The 12933-nt window shown below is 37.2% G+C and overlaps 1 protein-coding gene across 4 annotated transcripts in view; it reads left to right on the top strand.

Annotated features, from left to right (window-relative positions):
• CLEC16A (C-type lectin domain containing 16A) overlaps positions 1-12933 on the top strand; it is a 62692-nt gene that overhangs the window by 14901 nt on the left and 34858 nt on the right. For all 4 annotated transcript variants that reach the window (XR_008841583.1, XM_056503165.1, XM_056503168.1 and 1 more), the window contains exons 9-13: positions 345-458; positions 5345-5573; positions 6921-7050; positions 11110-11210; positions 11953-12078. Coding sequence is in view for 3 of the 4 variants with exons in the window: in XM_056503165.1 (XP_056359140.1) it covers positions 345-458; positions 5345-5573; positions 6921-7050; positions 11110-11210; positions 11953-12078 (700 nt within the window). In the remaining variant the exon portion in view is untranslated. The remainder of the gene's footprint in view (positions 1-344; positions 459-5344; positions 5574-6920; positions 7051-11109; positions 11211-11952; positions 12079-12933) is intronic.

Genomic DNA, 12933 nt, shown 5'->3' with positions numbered 1-12933 from the left:
AAAAAAAAAAATGAATTTCTGGAATGGTTTTAATGAGCTCCTTGCTGGAATATCATACAGCTTTCCTCTTAAAGGTATTGAAAAGAGAATTTACACTTCTCAGAAGGAGGAAAGAATATAAAGAATTAGTAAAGCTAGGTAGCTTCAAATGTAGAGAAAGGTCAGATACCCATGTCTCCTGTGTTTTGAAGTAGATTTAACGAGCTCTCAGTGTTATCAGTTGTACTTATATGTAAACTAAAGATAACACTTAACCAGGTCAAAAGTGTGTTCAGCTACTGAAATTGTGAAACTGTGTGTTCTGTAAATATGTCTGATATTTTTTTCTGCTCTTCTTTCAATAGGTTTTTCTGATTATACATTATGCTCCCTTGGTGAACTCCTTGGCTGAGGTTATACTCAATGGGGACCTCTCAGTGTTTTCTTCTAAGGTTGAGCAAGATATACAGAAAAACTCAGTAAGTGGCCAACTGTCTCTAATTTTATTTTTTTTAAGGCAAAGAAAATATTTGAGAAATAGAATCAGGTATCTGGTAAACTAAGGTGTTTATGTTTAGTAGAGGAGAGCAGCAGCAGACTTCAGCTTTTGATCATTTTCATCATTTTAATGGGACACTTGTGTAACCCAGTCTGTGTTCAGTTTTTGTCTGCCCTTTGGTAGTGAAATAAAAATGATTCAGCACAACTTTCCTGTGAAATTTCCTTGTGCAACTTGTAGCAGATATGGGAGGAAAAATACCTAGAAAATACTTAGAAATAATACCTGGCTTAAGATTTTCATCTGAATATTCCCAGTGATTATCCAAGGAAGTTGTGCATTGGCGAGCATGTGAGAAGAGTGACCAGCCACAGAGAGAGGGGAGCATATTGCTCTTTTACCTTCATGTTTAACCCTGGGCAGATGGTGCTAGATGCTGATGCGATGTTTTCTAGATATCATGTTTATAATATATTCCCTTTTGTTTGTGTTATGCTTACTTATTACCTTTTGAAGGCCTATTTTGGGGATAGTAACAAGTAGGGGGGCATGACCTTACTGTAACAGACCTCTGACTGTAGTCCTGTCTAAAAATTGAACATGCTCCCTAGTGACTGGTCAGCAGTTGCTGACTGAATGTTTAATTTATTACAAGCAATAGATTGGTTCTCATGCACCTTCCTTCCTAGCAGTGTCTGTAGCTCTGGGAGTTTCAAGGCGGGAGATAATTTCAACTCTTTGAGATACATCAACTCTTCAAGATTTCTAGTCACTGGGTATTAGAAGCTCTGTGGACTGATCTTAGACAGTAGCTTTTGGGTTCTGGTGTTTTGTTCTGTTGACCTTAATATTTAGAATCTAACCTTTTTATAGAAAAAACTATGGTAGAATGGTAGAGTCGACTGACTGCTTTAAGATAAAGCAATCTCATACTTATGTTAGGAAATGTCTGACATTCTGCATGCTGAATGTTGTGTGTAACTTGTGCAGAAGCTTTGTTGCTAGGAAATTTGTGGCAAGAGGGTGGAGTACCAGTAGTTACAGAAGTGAGATTTTCTTTTCCTGTCATGGTTACTGTACAGAGTTACAAAATACCTAGAGCATGTTTGTGTGCTTGCACTTATGTTAGGAATATTAGGTGTTTCCTATAGACTCCTGTTCATCTCTTAAGTTTGTAATACAACTTAGGTTGCTGCTCCTTACTGGCCTTAAAGTTGTATCCTTTTAGCATATAAATTAGGGGCTCTGTTGTACTTGAGCAGGTACTAAATAGGAGAGGTAGTGGGCTTCTGCAATAGATCCTTAGGGAAGCTGCCAGAGGTGGAGCTGTGTTCCAGGGAGTGCAGAGCAGTGGGTAAAGAGAAAAACTTCAATGGGAGAAACCTTAATCTTTAGTAACTTCAACCATATTGTTCAATGAAAGCATGGAGGGGAAAGCCTGGACTGCAGAAGCACACTGGTGAGGCTGGTCCTGTGCAGAAGGAGGGGTGTGCAATTTCCAGCAGAAGAGCTGGAGGGGAGCCATGGAGGGAGCTGCTCTGCAGGGCTGTGTGGGATCAACTGCTGCAGGCTTGGCTTAGGCTTCCCTGCTGATACACTCAGTGTAGGGAGGCTCAAGTCAATGTACAAACAAAGACACAGCCAAGTAAAGTGAGGCAGTTTCTTGTTGCTCTGTGATGGGAATTCATGGGGTAGGAAGTTGATTTTTGAGCATTGTTAGCCATTCCAGGGGCCGTTCCCTGGACTATGAGGAGAATCGGGATCATTGCAGGGTTATTGCTGTGGTGTTTTCTGTTGCAAAGAAATTGCAAACTTCTATTGAATACTAAAAGCTACTTCAGAAGTTAGTTTAGAATTGTTGAAGAGAAGTGATGTGGAAATCTTTACATTTACTTTTAGTCTGAATGTAGAATTGTTATTTTTTCTTAAATCAGACCCAAATTTATAATTTATTATTTCCTTTCTGTTCTAATTTGTCATGATAACTATTCTGATACTATCCTAAGCTTGTTGTTTTGGGGCTATCTGTGTATTGTGGTGAACTGCAGCTATTTCTAAACCCCTGTTCTGTACCTAACACTGGCTCATGTGTTGCAACTGAGATGTCTTGATATGTTTAAGTTGAAATGTAACTGTCAGTTTCTAACTAGAACATAGTTTCTAAACCCAGAAGTAAGTAGAACCTCATATCTACATTCATCTTCCTAATAAGATAAAGTAAAATGAGGTAAAGAATAAGGCACAAAGGCACTAGGCATAGAGTCTTGTGTCCTCTTGCTGGGACACTGAGTAAAGAACACTTAACAAAAGCTGAGAATAATTGCACTTGCTGTGTATAAATGCAAAATACCCTGAGTTATTTAGTGCAAAGAGCAGTGGTAGTTGTCACAGCAGGGGCAAGTGATACTGTTCACTGGAAACCAATTTATGGAAAAAATGACCACCAATTGTTACTGCTGTTATCTTCTGAATTGGCAGTAACCTACCCATGGAGATCTTCTGAACATCACTGGGCAATAGTGATTGCCTAAGCTCCATTAAACAAGTTCTTCACATCATTCTGTATTTTTCCCTGTGTTTCTGGTTTTAGGCATCATCAGAAGTAGTACAAACCCTTAAGTCACAATGAGAGTTGAATATGTGTAGGCAGCAGAATGTATTTAAACTTGTCAGATATCACATTAAGGTTTACCTTACTTCCTGTGAGATCTATTTTCCTGCATCATTCAGATGTGGGCCAATTCTCCCTAGTGCATATTTCTTTAACCTACTTTCTCCTTCCTGTAAAGCATGTTACTGGTATGGCCTTATTTTACCATCACACGTTGCACAAGATAAACCATTAAAATGTGGTGAAACACATTTTAAAGTTATAAACTAGCAGTACCTCAAGCAGAATAATCAACTTATATAATAAACCAAATGCTATCCAAATTAATTTTAAGTCTGACTTTCGAATATTTTAATTATCAAGCCTTGTTGCCTTTAGCAGAACAAAATATTTTTGTAGGGTTTTTTCTGCAGCACTTCTTCGTGGAGCAGACCATGGCTCAGTGTTTACGAGCACATCAATGTCTACTGGTCTCTTGTGTTACTTTGCTCATGTAGCTGACAGCATATGAGAAATGCAGGGATGTTAATTATAAGCTTTCTCCATAAAGAAGTAGCTACAAGATTCTAGGAAGCAATGCAGAAGTAAGAAGTGAATGCAGAAAGGGGAAAATGCGTTATGCAACTTGCATGCTACTTTTCTGTTTTTCCCTTAAATAACAGGACTTAAGGTGCTCTTCCCTTTTCTTACGACTTTTCTGGCCAAAAGTTATCAATAAAGGTAACTTGGTCGTTTTTATAACCTTCCTCCGTTGCAGTTGGATCACACAAAAAATGCATCAGAGACATTATCAGGGGACATAAATGTAGTAGTAAGTTTTATATTCCAGGGGTTTTTTGGTATTATAAAATAGTCTTCCTACCATGTGGTTTGTTTCAGTGCCAAGTGTAAAGTCACTTATGCAACATTTCTATAAAACATTTTAAGTATGTCAGAAGATTCAGAGAATCATTTTGGCCTTTTCACTTGTAGACAACTTCTTCCCTGATCTTTTCCTAATCACTTATTTTTTTTATGTATAGATGTTCTTAACTAGGTGAAGGGAAGGATTTTTCAAACTTTTTCCCCCGAAGTTTCTTTGATGCAGTCGTCTTGTGTGCTTATTGTACTGAGTCACCTAAGGCAAAAAATGTAATCAGATTGGTATTTACTCTAGTCTTACTTCTTTTCTCTTGCCTTCCCTAAGTTTTTAACCCTTTAGGCAGTGTCAGCTAAATGTGATTGAAGTATGGAGCTCTGGAGGGTGAAGGGGTTTCTGTAACTGTCTTGTTTAGTGTAAACCTGGCAGAAGGCTCCAAATCACGTGTTCCACTTTTCAGTAACAGAGAGGTTTGGCTGATCAGTGTTTGTATTGTGCTCTGGTGGTCAGCTGGCAGGTGCAGCCAGGGAAAGGGAAGCTCAAACAACACAGCTCAGAAACAAGCTGCAGAATTGTAAAATACCAAGTTTGTTATTCCTTCTATTTGCAGAGCTTCTTGTAGCATCTTGGTCACTTTCTACCAGAGTCTATTGTTCTGTGTTGTTAGGATGACACGCTCTTGGAAATAACTTAGTTTCTTCTGGGAGAAATTTGTCATATAAACTCATTTGCTTGCTCTATAAATTAATACTCAGGAAAACAAGTGTTGGTTTACCATCTTATCCTGTGATAACTTTGTAAAACAGAAGTAAATTAACAAATGAAGTTGTGTTTTCTAGACTTGGTGAGTCAATGTCTGGAGGCTGGAAAAAGGTTAATGACAGTGTCATTTGTTTCTAGTTGATACATGAATTGGTTTGATGTTGAGGAAAGCATAAGACTCCAAAAGAAGCAAACCAACCCAAAAATCTCAGTGTAGAGCACTGGATTTTGTCCTTTCTGCTTTAAAAAGGTCCTTGCACCTTTAAAAGGGTTATGTTTCCTGTTAATACACTGCTGTCAATACACATGTAGGATTTTGCTTTATCCTTTCTACAAAAGTTCTCTGAATTTCATGTGTACTGTCTCAACCCTTCAATTTAAAACTCGTAGTGGTAAAATAGTTCTGCATCATCTTGTCTCCAGAAGACCTACTTGTTAATGATAGATCTTTGGAGTATGTTACTTTGGAGATAGTTGTGCTACTGATGATTTGGTATTAATTTTTTGTATTTTAAAATGGATTTGAGATTTGTGGACAGTGTGCTGATTTGCATTTTATATGAACTGAAGTGAATTTATCAATTGCAGTTAAAAATGCTGTGCTGTAACTCAGTGTAAACCGTTAAATTTACAGGCGAAGTCAAGTATCAGGTGTTTCATAAAACCCACAGAAACACTTGAGAGATCTCTTGAGATTAACAAGCATAAAGGGAAAAAAAGGATACAGAAAAGACCCAACTATAAAAATGTTGGTGAAGAAGACGAAGAGGAGAGAGGATCTGAAGATAACCAAGATGACCTTGATAAAAGCAAAGGTACAGAAGCAAGTTCAAAGGGTGTAAAAACAAGCACTGAAAATGAAGGTGAGTATTCCAGCAAGAAAATGGTGCTTATAATTTAGGTACTTTGGTTTACTGATGGATCTAGTTGTGGTTTGTTACACGACTTGTTCTCTTGGTGCACTAGGTAAACATGGGCCTATGACATTTGTTTAAGGCTTTGGCTAGATTTTTTTCTCATGTTAAATCAAGCTGTGAGAACATGTGCATCTGATCTGATTAAAAACTATGAAAGTGTGTTCATGTCAGCCTGTAGGCCTTGGCCTTTATCAGAGTGCACCTCAGTGTTCGTGGTTATGGACACTTGATAAGCAAGCTTGACAACTTTGTAGTTTGTCCTTTTGTGGTGAGGGGGAGCTGTAGCCACTTCACCTTTGAAGATGGTCAGCAGTATCTTTATGCATGTTTCAATGATAAAATTCAACAGGTGTGCTAGAAGTGACATGATAGAAGATGATATTAAATAGTTCAAAACTGAAAATGTCTTTAACTCTTAGATTTTTATTTAAATTTGAAGTTTTCTGTATTTTTGATGTAGCACAAACCTAAGAATTGCTTTCATAGAATGAGTGGTCTTAGAGCACATTGTAACTGTTTATGTTATGTTTGCTAACTTTTAGAAGGATATATATAAGTCCTAGTAATTACATTTAACATAAATTGAGAAAAATGTGGCAGGGTTGCCTGCAAGTGATTGAAAACAAGAGTATTTTGCTTTGATAGTCCTGTCCAGACTGAGTTTAGATTTAGGTAAACAGTCTTTTTGAGAAGATTTTCCTTAAATGGCATCAAAAAGCTGATGGTGTATTTTCCACCATGATTTGAAAAAAAAATGAAATAATCTACTGTTTAAACTGGTGCATTTAATTGTAATCTTTGTCCAAATTCCTAAGGGAAGGCAAGATTTGTTGTTCTGCTGAAAGTCAGTAGGTATGAAGCACTGGGGGCCTGTTTGCTGCAGTTGTAGAGGCCTGTTTACACCCTCAGTGAAACTTGATGTCCACCCATGCCCCAGTCTCACCAGCTGTTTCACAAGTCTTTTTTTCAGAAGGAGGTTCTATGGCTTTTCTTCCTGTGGTTTGTGTGGGAAGGGAGCTTACCATGGCTTGTTTATTCACCAAAATTATATCTGTCTTTTCTTTACATATTTTATATTTATGTATACATTTCTTAGTGTTACATTCCTTAAAGATATGTAAGCCAAGTTCTTTACTGTGAAGAAAATTTACCTTCATCTGTTCATTAACTTTTCAGAGGTTACCTCATATTTATAGATGAGATGCTTTTAATACCAAACAGAAAATACAGAAGAGCTTGTGATAATTTCATTAAAAATACCAAATTTTGGTGGTATATTTTGGTTTTTTTTAGAAATAGAGATGGTAATCATGGAGAGATGTAAGCTGTCAGAGTTGTCTATCTCTGCTGTCACAGAACAGAATACAACAGATGAAGAAAAAAGTGCAGCTGCATCTGGGAGTGAGATAACAAACTGGAACAGGTATAAAGGAACTGTAAAAGATTTTGCTGAATTGCTTCCTTACCGACCCTCCCTTAAATCTTTTACTTTTCTTAAAGGGGTGTTTCAAATCTGCTCCGAATTAAAATTACAGGGTTTTTTCTGGATCACAAGTGAGTGAATCAATACGAAAGTGAGGTGTACACTCTCTACTGCTCAGTTTTAGAAATTATCCTGTTCCTTTGTAATTTGTGCTTTTCTTTATGGCAGCTGTGATGCATTAAGTTCATAAGTTACAGATTATTTACACAACAGAAATAGAATATAAATGTTTCCATCCTGTAATTTCCTAAGCCTCGAAATTAACATGAAGTTTTATTAATTATATTTATGGTTGCATTTGTCTATTTCGTATGCACTTATGTATTGGAGGAATTACATATAAGGAAAAAACAAGGAAAATTCCACAGTTCAGGGCTGAGTTGGGCAGAATTTTAGCAGCAGTAGTTATAGGCAAACCCTTGTAACCTTTGTACTGTTTCCAGGGTCCATTAGTATGTTTTAGGGTTATTGGAAACTTCTACTGGAAATACAGTTTATAAGTGTTTCTGGGAGAAGAAATTTCCCTGACTTCAAAATATAAGCTTGGATAAAATGAGTACCCCTTAGACACCTTCTCAGTAGGGATTTTGCATTTCTGTTAGTAGAATGTTAAGAAACCATGTGCCTGACACAAAAGTAATTGTAAATGTGTCCACTGGGGAAATGCACATGTTTGATAGGATTTAAAATTTATTTTTAAACTTGGGAAATGCTGCCTGGTATTCCCAGAATTTCATTCTGTCTCCATTATAGCTTTGTAGTTTAGATTACATTCATTAATAAAGATAACATTTAATTTCATTGTAAAAGTGAAATTGAACCTTGACTTGAGCTGGCTTTAAAACACATTGTTCTAGATTATTGATAATTTGACTAAAATATGTGCCAAATGGCTTTTAGAAAGAAATTGGCAGTGAGTGCATGGAATACTCAAGTGACTGGTATGCTTGGGTCTTAAAAAGTGCAGAATGCTTAGAAGTGAGCTGCCAGTGCATTTGGCAAATGTCTGCAGTTCAGGCCTCTCTTGATCTGCAAGTGTGGTCTCACAGCATTCTGCATCTTTTCTAAAAATAAGCTACATCAAAGAATGTGCAGAGCTAAAAATAGTTTTAAAATAAGGATATACCTTGTATAGGGCAATTCTGGCCTTTTATATGTGAATTTATTTTTTTTTTAACAGTGGATTAGCTGCTGTAGTTTAAGATGTCGTATTAGATTATATGCCAAGTATGGTATTTTAAACAGCAGCTAAATTTCTCAAGACCCTTGCTCCAGTATGTGTAGTTTCTGTCCTACACTGGTTGGAATCACTGAGCCTTGTGGATAAGGCACCATGTGGGAGTGGAAAATGCAGTGTTATCTCTGCCATGGTGGAACTGAAGCTTCCACACCTGGAATAATCATTAATGCTTGTGGTAACAGTGCTTCCTACTGTGTTGTAGTCTTCAGTTGTGGACACACTTCACAAGAATAAATTATTTAAGGAGCAGTTGTATGGCATTTGATCTGCTGCTTCTATCAAGCCCTTAGTAAAAGACTAGTAAAGGAAGCAAATGCTTACAGACTTAAGAAATAAATTTTAAAAGACTTATGACATAGCCTTTACTATAAAAAGTGGGGATTTTTTTTTTTTTAACAGTCCAGTAGTTGTTGAAAAATAAATGTAAAATAGCCCAGGTGGCAGTTAACCTCCAGCTGTAAAAGCTAAGTCAAGCTTTTCATTTTCCTTAGCCCTTTTCCTACTGTGAAAAACAAAAGAAAAAACTTAAGTATTTTAGGTGTTATGTTATTTTGATAGGCCTCACCACTGGAAAGTTTAAGCTTAAAGACATGTTTTAAATTACCTTATTTTATGAAATGCTGCACAGCAAAGCTTTTTTCCAAAGCATGTCCAATCTTCACACTGTATTGTGGCTTCTGTTGGTACTTTCTTAGGCTGAAGTTTTCCTGCATCTATTGTGTGTTTAGTCTAAATGAGGAACATTGGTGAGGGAGATTCTTGGAAGTTGTTTCAGCCTCAGGTTATTGTGGCTGAGACAGACAATGCCAGTAAGATGCTGTGAAGAAGCATCTGGAATAAAAATGGTATCACTTGCTGCTCTAATGATTTTTTTTTTCAAGTCTCATAATTTCATGAATCTAATTAGTATGTGGGAGAAAACAATGAAAAATGCATTGGACAACACAGAAGTAATTTAATGCTGTGTAATATCGGTGTTAATGGAACGACTATTGATATCTCAGCAGTTTTGACCTGGTAAAACACTGACTTTAGGTAAATTATATTAAATAGTACTTTTATATTATAGGTTAGTGTGTAGGTTGTTTACTATCTGCTGCTGGTCTGAAAACAAACCAAGTGTTATCTTGCTTTTAAGTATTTTAATATCTTAGTCCGCTTTGTTCTTTAAACCTTGAAGGTGAGTTCATTTTATGGAGTGAAAAGCCCCCCATCTGATGGTGGCATGAGGCCTGTAGAGTTTGTGTAATGCTTAAACCTGAAGGCCCTTTTGGCTTGTTTTCAACATTGGTTCTTTAGCTTGTTTTTCCTTGAGTAGTTACATTCTTTTGAGATCTGCAGTATGCGGGCAATTTGACTGCAGCACTTTGAGCAGTGTTGGACTTTGGGCAGAGGGATCAGTGGGGGGGCGGTGCAGTCCAGGCCCAGATATGCACAGCTGGGCAGGGAACAGCGTGGGCAGGAGTTCTGGTCAGTGCCTGGGCTCGGGAAGAGAGCACAGAGCACTGCTGAGCTGGGCCTGGGGCTGCCGGGAACTTCAGTGCATTGTTGTGCCTTGGGCGCCGCGGCTTTCCTGGGAAGAGCTCGGAGTGACCGTGAGGGCGCCGCAGTCTGCACTGGTGATTGCAGTGTCTTGTGTTCTGGCCTCTGACAGCCCTTCTCACCCCAGAACCACAGCAGTGACTTTGTAGTGCCTGCTTCTCATCTGCTAGGCCTGAGCACAGCAAAATGGGTTTGCTTCTGTGCCTTTGATGTTATTTTAATGTATTTTCTTTGAATGTAATTTAAATAATGTAAGGATATTTTTCCTTTCACTCTTAAGGTATAGTTTAAAAGATAGGAATAAACCCTTTCCACTCAGGCTTCCACACTGTTACCTTCTGATGACTGTGACATTTCCCCGGCATACCATTTATCTGGGCCAGTTGTGAAAATATATTTAGTTTCTGCTTGTGCTCTGAACTTGAACTGACTAGATGCAAGCCAGTTTAAGACCAGACATGAAGCTGCCTTGCCATCAGGCCTGTGCTAATATCAGATGAATCTCAGCCATATCTGTTCTGTCCAAATGCTTTCTGGATTACACTGACTTCTGTTGTCTTTCCAAGGTACAGGTGAAGAAAAGATGAATTTAGCACTGTTTGTAACTTCCTAAATATGTGTCATAGGTCACACATGTTTAAACTTAGGAAAACAGAGCTCATCTGCAATCCAGAGTGGGTTTTTTTCTCTTCAAATATTCCCTCCTAGTTAATTTTTCTTTCCTATAACTGGTAAAATTGGACAGTAAAATTGTTGTTTTAGAACAGCTTAGTTTCCTCCAAACTTCTGGTAGAAATGCTTACTTGTAATAGTAAGAACTTTTCAAATCTGTTTATCACATGAGTTTTAAAAGAGTCTGTTTTATACAGCAGTGATAGCAGCTCCTTAAATTTCCTTACATATGTGCTTAAAACAAGCTCTGCAATGCTTCTATGCACTTACTAAACAGGCTGTAAACAACCTAGTAAATGTTTGAACAATCAATTCTTGGGAAAGTATTATGTAATAAATCCTGTTAAAACTCAGAATTATTGTCAGTGTGTAAATACAAAACATAGCTGTAATCTGAGTACTCTGTAACAGAACTCTTGTTATAATGCCTGAAAATGTGCATTACTGTAAATTTGCCTCTTCCATTAGCTACATGTACAGTAAGATAGTTACCCATTTTTCTATAGATTTTTTTTTAACTGTTTCTAAATTACTCCTTTCCACAGGCCTTTTCTTGATATGGTCTATAATGCACTGGACTGTCCTGAAGATGATTACTATGCCCTCTTTGTGCTCTGTCTTTTATATGCAATGTCACACAACAAAGGTAAGTGCTATTATGTAGAGTTAACTGCAAGGCTGGGGTTGGAAAAAACTGTAAACCTCAACAGTCGTCTTCTGATTTATGGGGTTGTTTATTGCTGTTCTTTAGAATGAGTCAAGGAGATCCCCACAATCCATAATTGTGCATTGTTTTAACAGGTCTCACAGTAAACCAGTCTTTTCTGGAAATAACTTTGATATATTTAGGGGAATGTGTTAAAGAGAGATTGGATTCATTTCCTTCTATACCAAATCAGTGGAAATGTTGTTTGTGTTGGGGAGGATACTGAATGGGGCTACAACAAAATAAAATTCCCATTTCTTTTAAACATACATGAACAGATTACTTAACTGCCAAAGCAGAATTTAAAATCAGACTTTGATCTTCTCCCTTTTAGCCATTATGTTCTCAAGATGTATGGCTTGACTTTGACTTGATTTAGATGCAAACAAATAATCTGAGAATTTCAGAAGCAGCAAAATAATTTGCATTTCACCAATCTCTTTGGGATATGGGTGTCTTTACCCAAAAGTCCCCATTTAAGGCTGAGACTTTTCAAGGATTCATCAATATGTTTGGTCTTTGTTGTTCCTCCTTCTCCTTGTAATACAAAGTCAAAGCTATCTTGTCTAGTTTCCTACTGCTAATTGTTCTCTTCTGAGAAAACTGCTGTGGTCTATTAAATGCCTCAGAGCACACTCCGTTTTCTAATTTGCTTTTTTTTTTTCCTTCACCCTCATGAAAGGACTTGACTCAGTCAAGCTGGAGAGAATTCAACTTCCAGCTCAGCATGCTGCTGAAGAGAGAAATTCATATAATCATGTCCTTGCAGAAGGGCTCATCAGGATAATGAATTATGCTGCACAACCAGGTATTGCTTTTCCAGGGTTTGTTTTTCCTTCCAAGGTGAAATTTTTGATGATGGAAAAAAGCTACTTAGCCTATTGTCTTTGAAGGGAAGGTGACTGTTCAGCATGCTCTTTGATGAACAATATTTAGATATGGTTTGTGAAAGACAACTGTTGGCTTTTCCTTGGTTGGTGAGGAGCCACTCTGGATTTGTGCTGAGTAGTTGTTTTTATACTCAGAATTATACAAGGATCTGTTGTCTTAATTCCTACTTTCTGCACTTCTGAATAAATAAAAATTGCAATTTTGAGGGGTTTCACCTTAATGAATTTCATCTTGAAAATATGATCTGTTTCACCTTTGCTTGTAGAAATAATTCCAGTGAAGAAATAGTCTTGAAAACTATGGTGTCTTTTGCTTATAGCAGTCCTTTGTCTTACTACCTCTAGGTGGTAGCAAATTTCCCCATACTTTTTTTATCTCAGATTGTATTTTCAGTTCTGAGCTGTTTTGCAGAAAATGTGGGGTTTTATCGTCTCCTTTTTTTTTTTTTTTTTTTTTTTTGTGAAATGAGGTTTACAATGTTCCATTATCTCTTCCATGAAAATATTATTTTTGTTTAAGGCACACCTTTCCTCCTTGCATTTCTCCCCTTAAAACTTTAAATGGGTAGAACTGGTTTTCCCCAGAAACTGACAGACTATCAAATTTTTGAATGTCTGTAGAATGAAAATCTGTTTGACTTGCAAAACTGATCTGCAGCGTATTAACTTGTGCTTGTGTGTCAGAGATGAAAAACATGTTTATATATTAAGAGTTTGTACCTACAGCAGCAGGAAGGAGTGCAAATGAGGATATGTATTTATTTAAATAAAGG

Source organism: Oenanthe melanoleuca, chromosome 14 (genome assembly GCF_029582105.1).
Source record: "Oenanthe melanoleuca isolate GR-GAL-2019-014 chromosome 14, OMel1.0, whole genome shotgun sequence".
NCBI lineage: Eukaryota > Metazoa > Chordata > Aves > Passeriformes > Muscicapidae > Oenanthe > Oenanthe melanoleuca.
The sequence above is the reverse complement of the archived record's forward strand: the minus strand, read 5'-3'. Positions and strand labels throughout refer to the sequence as shown.